The 11,864-nt window shown below is 37.7% G+C and overlaps 1 protein-coding gene across 1 annotated transcript in view; it reads left to right on the plus strand.

Annotated features, from left to right (window-relative positions):
* SDHAF3 (succinate dehydrogenase complex assembly factor 3) overlaps positions 1–4,235 on the plus strand; it is a 65,475-nt gene extending 61,240 nt beyond the window's left edge. Inside the window, exon 2 of the mRNA XM_003782697.3 lies at positions 3,925–4,235. Coding sequence (XP_003782745.1) covers positions 3,925–4,128 — 204 coding nt within the window. The 3' untranslated portion in view covers positions 4,129–4,235. The remainder of the gene's footprint in view (positions 1–3,924) is intronic.
* Positions 4,236–11,864: the final 7,629 nt, after the last annotated feature.

Raw genomic sequence — 11,864 nt, forward strand, 5'->3', positions numbered from 1 at the left:
TTTTTGGCCATATTTTTTGTGTCCTTCAGGAGAGGAACATTTGCGAGTACATGGGACAAAGACTATTAGGTCATGGGTGGTGCAAGGCAGGCTTAGAGCGAGGGTTTTGGAGTTTGTTGGTGACAGTTTTTATACTCAAGATATATTTTTTCTGGGAATTTCCCCATCTCAGTTTCCAATACTTGTGTTTGTCCCATATTGCCTTCTGATTCCTCAGTCAGTGACATTGCAGGCTACTGTCCAAATTCTAGGCACCCCTCAGCACCAACTGAGATCTTCCTTCAGACAAAAAGCTATAAAAATGAGACTCTAACCCAGTTCTCTCTGCTGCCCTCCAAAAAGTCAACTACTTTTCAATTTATGTTAAACTGTGGTTGGTCTCTAGTACCTTTGGATTGTTATTTTGTTATCTTTTATCCAGAGTTTATAATGTTATCTGTAGGAAGATTGTTTTGATAATAGCTACTCCACCATTAATGAAAGTTGAAATCCTTGCATACTTTTTTAAGTGAACATATACATGTATATTTATTTTTTGTGGTACAAATATATAACATAAAATTTATCATTTTAACCATTTTTTCTTTTTTGAGACAAGGTCTCACTCTGTTGTTCAGGCTAGTGTGAAATGCAGTGGTGTCATCATAGCTCACAGCAACGTCAAACTCCTACCCACAAGCAATCCTGCTGCCTCAGCCTCCTGAGTAGCTAGGACTATAGGGTTGTGCCACCACACCCAGCTAATTTTTTCTGTTTTTTGTAGAATAGGAAGTTTCACTCTTGCTCAGGCTGGTCTGGATTTCAAGTGATCCTTCCTCCTTACCTCCCAAAGTGCTAGAATTATAGGCATGAACCACTGCACCTGGCTCATTCTACTTTTTTTTTTTAAATTAAATCGTAGCTGCATACATTAATGCAATCATGGGGTACAATGTGCTAGTTTTACACACAATCTGAAATGCTTTCATCAAATTGGTCAACATAGCCTTCACGGCATTTTCTTAGTTATTGTGTTAAAACATTTATATTCTACACCTAGTAAATTTCACATGTACCCTTCTACTTATTTTTAAATGCAAAATTCAGGGCTTTCTATATTTATAATGTGACTATTTGTTACCACCATGTATACCTCCTGTTTTAACAGCAACTCCATGCCTATTAAATGATAACACTTCAATCTACCTCCCTGTCAGTCCTTGGCATTGTCTATTGTACTTTCTGTTTTTATAAACTTGTCTATTCTAGATATTTCTTATAAGTGGAGGCATACAAAATTTGTGCTGTCGTGTACGGCATATTTCATTTAGCACAATGTTTTCAAGGTTCACCCATGTTGTAGCATGGATGAGAACTCATTCCTTTTAAGGGTGAATAATATTCTATTGTAGGTCTATACCACATTTCTGTTATCTGTTGATGTGCACTTGGGTTGTTTCCACATATTGGCTGTCATGAATGTTTTTGTTGTGAATATGCATATACAAGTATCTGTCCCTGCTTTTAGTTATTTTGGATATATACATTGCACACAAACTTTATGACCACCCAGTACTTGTGTGCATATAGTGGGTCACATGGCAATTCTATGTTTAGTTTTTTGAGGAACTGCCAGACTTTTCTTTAGTACCTATACCATTTTATATTCTCACCATTAATGTATGTGGGTTCCAATTTTTTCACATCCTTGCCAATATTTGTTATTTTCTGGGTTTTTAAAATTATAATAGCCAACCTCGTGAATGTGAAGTGGTATCTTATTGTGGTTTTGATTTTTATTTCTCTAGTAACAAATGATATTGAGTATTTTTTCATGTGCTTGACAATTTGTATGTCTTCTTTGGAGAAACCCATTTTGTAATTGAGTTGTCTTTTTGATGTTGAGTTGTACTTCTTTATGTAGTTTGGGTACTAAACCCCTATCAGATAAATGAGTCACAGATTTTTTTTCTGAGTCTGTAGTTTGTCTTTTTACTTTCTTGATAGTGCCTATTAAAATCAAAATTAAAGCTCAAAGTTTTTCAAGTTTTTCATTTTGCTGAAGTCTTTTTTTTTCTTTTACTACTCAGGCTTTTGGTGTCATATGTTAAGAATCTTAAAAGAATCGTAAAAACTTACCCATATGTTTTATTCTAGGAATTTTATGATGTCAGCTTTTAGATCTATTTCTAGTTAATTTTTATATATGGGTGAAGGTAGGGGTCCAACTTGACTCTTAGGCATGTGAAAATCCGATTTTCTCAGCACCATTCTATGAAGAGGTTATTCTTTCCCCTATTAAATATTGTTTTGTCAAAAACCAGTTGGATTTATCATTAATATATAAAGGTTTATTTATGGACTCTACCACACTGTTTTGATTATGGTAGCTTTGTGGTACATTTTTGAAATTGGGAGGTATAAATGATCCAATTTTGTTGTTCTTATTCAAGATTGATTTGTCTATTCAGGACCCCTTATAATTTCCATTTGAATTTGATTATCAGCTTTTTCATTTATGCAAATGAGTAACTTTTTAAGGCCTGCTTTTCAGATTTTATTTTATTTTGTTTGAGATTCATCCATGTAAATACATAAGCATTTAGTTTATTTGGTATTTCTTCTTTATTCCATTGTTGGAATTAACTTCAGTGTAGTTGTCCTTTCTCCTACTGAAATACAGCTAGATTGTTTACAGTTTTCTACTTTAATAAGCAATGCTTCCAGTGAATACTCTTGGCATGCTACTTGTTCACATGTTGGAAAGTTTCTGTAGGATTGTAGTTCTCAACCACGGGTGATTTTGCCTGCTAGGGAACAAATTGGACAATGTTGGAGACATTTTTGATTATCAAGACTAAAGGAAGAGGTGCTACTGGCATCAAGTGGGTAGAGATCAGAGATGCTGCTAAACATTCTATAATGCAAGAGCAGAGTTCCACCCACTTCACAGCAGAGAATTACTCAAATTATCCAAAAAATCTTAATAGTGCCAAGGTTGAGAAACCCTGCTCTGAGTCATATATTTAGAAATAGAATTGATAAAGCTTAGGGTACATGCAATGTTTTCATTTTGTTATATGAAATGTGTTTTTGTAAAAATATGGAGAAGATATTATATTCAATACAGGTGAAGGTTTGGAATGTTTGGAATTAACATTAAAGTTGCTTTAGTGATGCTGGCGATCTAGCAATTATAAGTAACTTAGACATATTGACCAGATTGAATTGTAGTATTATCCAGAGTTAACCATTTCATTAAGTTACCCAGAGTGTGTATATAGCCTTTAACTTCATGAATTGAAATTCATAAATACTTCCTGCCTGATTAAAAAATTGATTTTAGATTAAGAGTCTGTTTAGAAAAGCGGCACTTGTGTAGACAGGAGATTTGGAATGCTAGGCTGAACATAATGAATAAGAGCAAAATTACAACATAAAAAGATACAGAGTTTTTATTGACAAAGACATACTTAAAATGTTTCTTTTGCTCTAGTGTATTTTAAACTTAAATTTTAAACTGTAGACAGAGGAATGAACTTAATGTATTTTGAGACCTACTTTTAGGCCTATAAGATCCATGGCCCACCTCTGAATATTTGATACTTGTGTGCACAGAACTTTGCATCTGGTTTGGGTGGTTTATGCGTGCTCCTGAAGCCAACCATGGACCGCTCCATTCCCCAGTGATTCTCAGGTTAAGAACTTTGCTAAAAGCTTATTGAAACTGTTGAAATACTAAAAATAATATGTACATAAAATTACCACTGAGTAGTAAAGACACAACACTATTGTTTCTATCTTCCTGACCAAATGCAGAACATTTAGTGATAGAGAAGAATGGTACCCTGGAAGTAGAATTCAAGTTCTCCAGCGTTAAAGTGAATATAAATTTTTTTTTAACTTTATATCTGTGACCTTTACTTTTGCTTTTCTTTTTACTAGATGTATGCAGCAGTGTTATGGCAACAAACTAATGAAAACAGACAAAATTCACCTGAGAAAGCATGTTTTGGCATCTCCCTCGCAGAAGAAAAACTTAATGACTTTCGTGATGAACAGATTGGACAGTTGCAGGAGCTGATGCGGGAAGCTACTAAACCCAATAGGCAATTTAGCATTCCTGAGTCTACAAAACCAAAGTTTTAGTCTCTGTAAGAATAAAGATTAACAAAATGTATAAAATTCAGAACCCCCTCCTTTTAAACTGTCATTGGTTTTTAAAATTTATTATTTGAGCTTTGAGAATGCCTGATGTTAATGAAACATTACTGTATTTTTGGATGTTCTGAATGCAGTATATGGTGCATGGGCACTAGTGACAAGTGAAAAACTCTGACATTATTGGAGTATCAGTACTTGTTGGATGGAGTTTGATTTTTTGGGACTAAACATGAAAGAAGAACGGCTCTAAAATGGACAGACTTCTGGAATTTTGCTGAAATTTTTTTATATATAAATTTTTAAAGTGCTATTCTTGTTCAAACATTAGTCTGCTGGGTTTTCTTTAGCTTTATCAGATAAGTATGCCCTGACAATAATGATAGATGTAGAATTCCAACAAAGTTATTGTTAAAATACATTGCCACTCTGAACATTTCATCATTTATGCTTTGATACATGTATGATTTTTTTTCTGAGTGCCCCCATCCCCTGAGTTATTGTTTATTCACAGTGAAAGGCTAACCTTGTGATTATCAAAAAGTAAAAGCATTATATATACAATTTTGTAATTTTAATCTTAAATTTATACAGTCAAGGAATACATATGTTTGCAGAGTTTTTTAGTAAAAATTTTTTGGCATGGTTTTTTGGTGTGGTTTTACATAAATCAAATGCCGCACACTTTTTGTGATAATCAGTGAAACAGTTCTTGTTCTTGCTCATACAGAGTCTAGTTCCACACGTCGGACCCACCTGTTTTGCAGGGTGAGGATTTCCAGCTGGACTGCACAAAGCATGCCTTCCAGATGTGCCCAGCCGCACTGCCCAGTGCTCACTGTAGGAAGGTTCCCTCAGCTGGTGTGTGTACAGCTTGTCCAACCGTTTCTCTCAAGGAACACATGGCTTGACGTGGTCGATGTGAGTTACTGATATTCTGTGCTCGGGGGAATCTAGTTTTTCCTCCTCAAGTCCTGCAATTACAGCTCATCGAAAGTCTTGAAGTTCATGCCCTCCTCTGGATTTAGCCTCTTGAAAATAATTCTGGCCTCTACCACTGTGACATATTTCTGAGGGAAGTAAGCACTCAAAACCTCTAGTGGTAAAGTTATTCCTTTAAGAATAACTTTACCACTTCTGAAAGAAGAAATGGTAAAGAATAACTTTACCACAACTTCTGAAAATTCAGAGGCAGCATTAGACACCTGATGGTGCAACTAGTTTCCACATTTCCTGCAAGTTCGTTATTTTCACATGCTGGCACTTGGGTGTCATAGTGCCCTGTTGTTCCTTCTAAATCTTCTGTTTCATCAGCCAAATCTCAAGGTAAATGTCCTTCTGGATTTTCAAATTCACCTTCCTTGTCACTTTCGGATACATGACTCGTCATCACTTGGTATTCCATCCAACACACTGTACACACTCTTTGCTGGTCACCTCAGTCGTGTTCGATTTTCCTCGATCCCAATTTTGAGGCCATACAGTAGTACAGTTGCTTCCACCCAGTGGTTGCAATTAGAAACTACAGCTGATTTTGTGATTTTTCAGTGAAATTCTTGTGAGAATAATGATTTACCATAATGTAAATGTAATTTGAAACTTAGATTTATGTATACCTTCAAGATAAAATGAAGTATTTCACTTTATGTAGTCACAAATAAACAGAAAACTCTTGTAGCACAGCAGTACACGTGCCAAACTATGAAAAAGGCGGGAAATAGGTGCAACTTTGCATTGTAGGTACAACAGACACCACTAGAGGTCAGCAGCTGACAGTGTAACGTTCCTTACTCTGAGGAAACACCTGGAGGCTAGGAAAACAACTTCATCAACAAGGGGGTTATTCACCAAAACTCCTAGAAATAAGAGAGTCAAAGAGAAGCTTTAAGACTCAGCATTATACTATCATCTGTATAAAAGAGTATACAAAGTGCATTTGTACAGTGTTAATAACAAATGACCCCCTTAAATAATTTGTACTTACCTTGAGAATCTTGTTTATTGCCTGGTGGTTGGGAAGATAAAAAGCATTTTCATAAGCTTTTCTTAGACTTAAGTTGATTTGGGAATAAATTTTAAAAAAATCAAATGGTAATCCCATTCATATCATAAAATGTTTTTGAATTAAAACAAATATTACAGCTTAAATGACTTGTATCTTTAGTTATCGCTATGATCTGAACATTTGTGTCTCTTCCGAGTTTATATGTGGAATGAACCTAATGTCCACTATCATGGTGTTAGTTGAGAACTTTGAGAGGCACTTAGGTCGTGAAGGTAGGGCCCTGGTGCTCAAGCAGGAGTACTGTGGTTTTCTGATTGGTAAAGTCTCTCGTTTCATTTCATAGATGTTAAAACAAACAGGAGTCCATTCTCTCATGATTCCCTCTTTATTCCTGTTTTCTCTGTATTTTGTTTAGTCTGTTTCTCCTGTTTATAGGCCCCCCTCCACGGGGCCCAAAGGCACAGTGAGGAGAAGTGGGAGATCATTGCACTCTGAGTCCAAATCCCTAAAGGAACTTTGGTATGCAAACAAAAATAGAATAAAGTAAAATAGAGGGTCTCTCACCTGATCTTATTTCCCCCCAGACCCCGACACCAACTTCTACACCCTGGTTTCCCTCCATTCCAGCTCTGCCAAGGGGGAAAGCAGAGAGCACGATGTCCAACTACAGGAGGGATGTGGGGAGGATAGAGCCAGAAAAGAAGTGGAACCCTGGAGAGGGCGACGTGAGATTAAAAGGTGGGCGATGGACCTGGGTGAGGGTGAAAAGCAAGGAGGACATTGAAGTTTGCTCACGTAGGCCCTCAGTGTGGTTTGGTAAGTAACTAGAGTGAGACAAGTAGAAACTGAATTTGCCTCTTTCTTGGGCTGCACAATGATGAGGTTTGTTGCTGTTGTTTATTTTGTTAGTATTGGATTCTTCTTGCTCTTACATATATTAAGGGTGTAGGGTAAGACTAAATGAGATAACGTGTCAGTTAGGGATTGAGGTCAGCCTTAAAAGGTAGGCATTTATTTTTATACATGTTAACAAGAAAGGGAGAGGTGGGCCAATAAGACCTGGCCTGGTTGCTCCATGTTGCTGTTAGCGACCCAGGCTTGCTGTGGCTTCCTGCTCCACCTCCAGCATGGCTTGGGTGTTAGCCACGCACCACAGTGCAGCAAGGGGAGCTCCATTCACAAGTTCATGTTTCAGGCAGCAAAAAGGAGGAAGGGTCAAGGGCTGAGTCTACATCCCTCCTAAGGTGCTTTGTGAGTCCCCTCTCCAGTTGCTTTTGGCCAGAACTGTGTCACACATTCATGTCCACAAAGGAGACTGGAAATATAGTCTTTTAGCTGCATCCAATGTCATTCTCAGTACAAAGGGATTGTCTTCGGCTCTGGGTTCTGTGAAATGGGAGGACATTATCTGTTTCACCACACCGTTAATGCATTCAGCCGGTACAGGTAAGTGCTCAGTTGTAGTTAATTAGTTATTATTGAGTACTTATCCTTATTCTATAGATGAACAAATGAATGAAAACTTTTCCACGTACACAAGTGTCCGAATTAGAAATGGTCAGTAGTCCCTATTGACTTACACTAGGGTGATGTGTATAAAAGTCAGTTGGCTTTAATTCACATCCATCATATTCAATTTTACAAACTTAAATTCTCTAACCTTATTTTAAATTCATTGGACACATTCACCTTCTGGAAAAACCAATTATTTTATGAAGAAAATAACATTCCACTCAAAAAATCATGTTAGGTGGTATTTCACCCACTCGGGAGGCAGAAGTGGAACTGCCTGTGTCAGTCTGTGTGGGCTCCCTCAGGGAAGACCAGTCAGGCTGGAGTACACAGCAGAAACTTACGTTCTCACAATGCTGGAGGCTGATTCAGGGTATTGGTACCCTTATGATCTCATTTAACCATAATTACCTCCTTAAACAGTCTCCCAAACAGTCACAGTGGGGGTTAGGGTTTCAGCGTATACATTGTGAGGGGTGCACAGTTCAGTTCATGATGCTTCCTCCACGGGGCCCAAAGGCACAGTGAGGAGAAGTGGGAGATCATTGCACTCTGAGTCCAAATCCCTAAAGGAACTTTGGTATGCAAACAAAAATAGAATAAAGTAAAAGCAAACCTAATGAATCACTGAATTCAATGATTAGACATGTGACCATTTATTTTCTACCTTGCTATCTGGCTTAGCCTTCCTCATAAATTTGTTTTCTAAGTCCTTGGCATAGAAATGGTAAGATATGTACTTCACTACCTCCCTGGATTGATATAAACTTCAGACATGGAAGGGTTATAATTATTACAGAAGCAGAACTGGGAAAGATAAAATTAACTTAGAAAGGAAAATCCTTTCCCTGACACATGATCTTCACTTCACTGCAGTGTGGTCACCAAAGATGCCAGTCAGTTCAGCACGTTTTTACAAATGTAAAGGACTGAAACCTGATCGTTTCAAATTATTTAGTCCAGATTACACAGATAACTAAGACGGCTGAAAGTGATAAATATTCTTGGCAAACTCTTTTGGCTGTTTCTTGAGGGCAGTTCATCTTCCTTTGAGAATGCATTGGGTTTGGGGAACTAGTCCAGTCTGGCAAGTGCATTGGCTGACCTGCCTGACAGTGCACCCAGCCGATGGTGCGGCGTGTTAAGACAAATGGACTGATCTCCCGGGTAGGGGAAACCCAGCTCTGTTGAGGAGGGTGCACAGGAGATCTAGCTCAGATATTGAGATTTTGTGTTCTGAGTTTTGCTTTTACAGTTCTTCATTGCCACTCTCATCCCTTGGTTTTGAAACTAATAACCTAGGTTACAAATCTTAAATTTTTTAGTTCTCAAAATGACCTCTAGCTTGCTTAGCTTTTCCCTCTTTGTTTTATAGCTGCTATGATAAAGCAACCCGCACATCCTGCACTGGTACCTGAAAAGGTCAGAGAGTCTTTATTGACTGGGGACTGGAGAGCGTGTGGGGAGGCCAGAAGAGGAGGGGCTCTGAAGAGCCATTTGTAACCTTGTCAACCTCTGGGGAAAAGAATTACAAAATGAGTTTCTTCACTGTTGACCTCAGTGACAAGAAAACAAATCACCAAACCTTCCTGAGGTCCACAAGTCTCTTCCTTTCACATTCAGAAGATGCCCAGTGATCCAACTGTAATAATGTCAGAAAGTCTGAGGCTCAGGAAATGTTTCATATCTTGTGATACCGGCTCTAAAAATGTTTTATCACAAAACAATCCTGATGTATAAAAGGTTTATATTTATGGAAGATCTTTCTAAAGAATTAAAGAAAGGCCTGAAATGGGGGTGTTTCAAGTTTAGATAAAATAAAATGAGTAGGCTAAATATTAAGAAATAAAGGTGGCAAAATAAGTAAAAATGGGGAAAGACTTGAGGCTGTAGCCGGGAGGATGATGGTGCCTAGGAAGGATTTCTGTAAAGGACATTCCTTTGATAATTTATTTTTGTTTAAGGATTATCCTAATGTTTTCCTTGATGACAGGGGAAAGATAGAAAGAGCTGAAAATTAGCAGCGTTGTCTATTGTAATATTTTGTCAGGAAAAAATGTGGCCAGACATTCATGTGTCAGCCATTGAGTTAGAGTGAAAACAGCCACTAAATCAAGATAGTGGATTTATTAGGGAAGAAACACAGAGTATGTCCTAGCAAAAGATGGGACATTATTTGAGCAGGTGGAAGATATCTTAAACATAGGTTTCCAGATTTACTAAAAAAAAAAAAAAAAAGCAAAAAGCAAAGTACAACAAACAAAAACAATTTAATTTATAAATTAAATGCAACTAAACAAAAAACAAATTGTGTGAGTATAGTATTCTTATTAAATCCCAATGGATATTCTCAATGAATACACACACACACATACAGTAAAGTTAATTTGCCTTTTGAAAGTCTCAGTTGTCCATATGTAAAATGGGATGACAATAATAGTACCTACCTCTTTTCAGTTGTTTTGAGGTTTAAATAGATCAAAACTATTAAAGCATTTTGCAGATACCTTATGCATAAAAAATATTCATTATTGTGGGGGCAGTCAGATGAATAGGGGCCTAGGCAGATTTTCTTTAATTAAAACAGTCTAGTTCCTAACTCTTTTAAACATGAAAATCATGTTAAATATCTTGTGGAAAATGAGTTTTGCTAGAAACTTTATTCATAACTAACAAAACTTGGAAGCAAGCAAGATGTTGGTCGCTAGGTAACACATGGTGGTGCGTCTGAACAAGGAAACAGTGTTCAGTGATGAAAAGAAATGAGTCAAACCATGAACAAACACAGAAGACTTGTGTATTGCTGAGTGAAAGACACCAACCTAGAAAGGCCATATATTGTATGATTCTAACTATATGACATTTTGCAAATGACAAATTGCAAACAGTAAAAAGATCAGTGGTTGCCTGGGGTTTGAGGTGTGGGGAGGGATGAATCAACAGAGCAAGCAGGACTAGAAACCACCTGGAGATTTAAACTGGACAGGTGATTCCACCATTTATTTTGACTTTTGACATTTAGAAAACTGGGATTCTTGTTTTCCCAAAATAGATGATTATGCCAATAAATAGCCTGGCCTCGAGACTCAAAAGGTCTTCTGCTGACAGCATCACCTGGAACTTGAAATGCAGACTCTTCTGAGGCCTGGAGAATCATCATCGGCAGCTTGACAAGACTCTCTGGTGCTTTCTAAGCACATGAAGTTTAAAAAGCCCTGGGACTGCAGTTAGGAACATGGGTTATAATGTCTGATGGACTGTCTGTGGTACTCCTGTTACCAGCCACTGTTAACCCGACTATACATTTCATGCAGGGCACTGCTGGTCAGGCCCTAACAAGGCAGGTGAGCCTACATGCTGACATCTGGAGATTGTTTATTCACTTCCAAGGCCTACTGTCATAGATAAGTTGGGGAACTGGACTGCACGGTAACAGTCAAGGACCCAGTGAAGTGTTGACTAACTATAAATTTAGTCTAGAATAAAAATGCTTTAAAGATATAACCACTTTAAGATAGGAAGATACTGTGTAACTTTGTAACCTACAAGGAGGAATCTGTTTCACGTATACCATGATGATTAATAACGTTCCCGATACTCTTACTGTAATAAGAGTATGAAAGTAACAAAAAGAAACAAGAGGGCAGATCCACTCTTTGAGGAGATATCCTGGCTGTCCTCAGAATCACTGGCTTTTCTGTAAACAAAAGTGAAACGGTTCATCTCTCATCTGCTTCTCCATTGATTGGCTTGGGTGATAGGTGGGCAGACTCTGGTCCCACAGCACTCCTTCTAACTGTGCCACTGTGGGCAAGTTACCCAACAACACCAAACCCCAGACCTTTTTTTTTTTTTTTTTTTTTTTTTGCAGTTTTTGGCCAGGGCTAAGTTTGAACCTGCCACCTCCAGTATATGGGGTCAGCACCCAACTCCATGAGCCACAGGCGCCACCCCAAACCCCAGACTTTTTATTTACAACACAATACAAGGAAAAAAACCTGTCTCAAAGGTTATTAGAAGGATAAAATGAAGTAAAGCTTGCAAAAAGCTCTTGGCATAGTGCTTGGAAAATAGAAAGTAGTCAATAGATCTTGATGGTTGATGTCCTGAACAATGTCAGTGGGAGCAAAGGCCAAGTAAGAATTTGAACTACTTCTGTTAGATTTTACCTTTTCAATTCCCAAAATGCTTTTCTTTCCTAAAAGAA

Source organism: Otolemur garnettii, unplaced genomic scaffold (assembly GCF_000181295.1).
Source record: "Otolemur garnettii isolate 467f Iridium unplaced genomic scaffold, OtoGar3 scaffold00005, whole genome shotgun sequence".
NCBI classification, from domain to species: domain Eukaryota; kingdom Metazoa; phylum Chordata; class Mammalia; order Primates; family Galagidae; genus Otolemur; species Otolemur garnettii.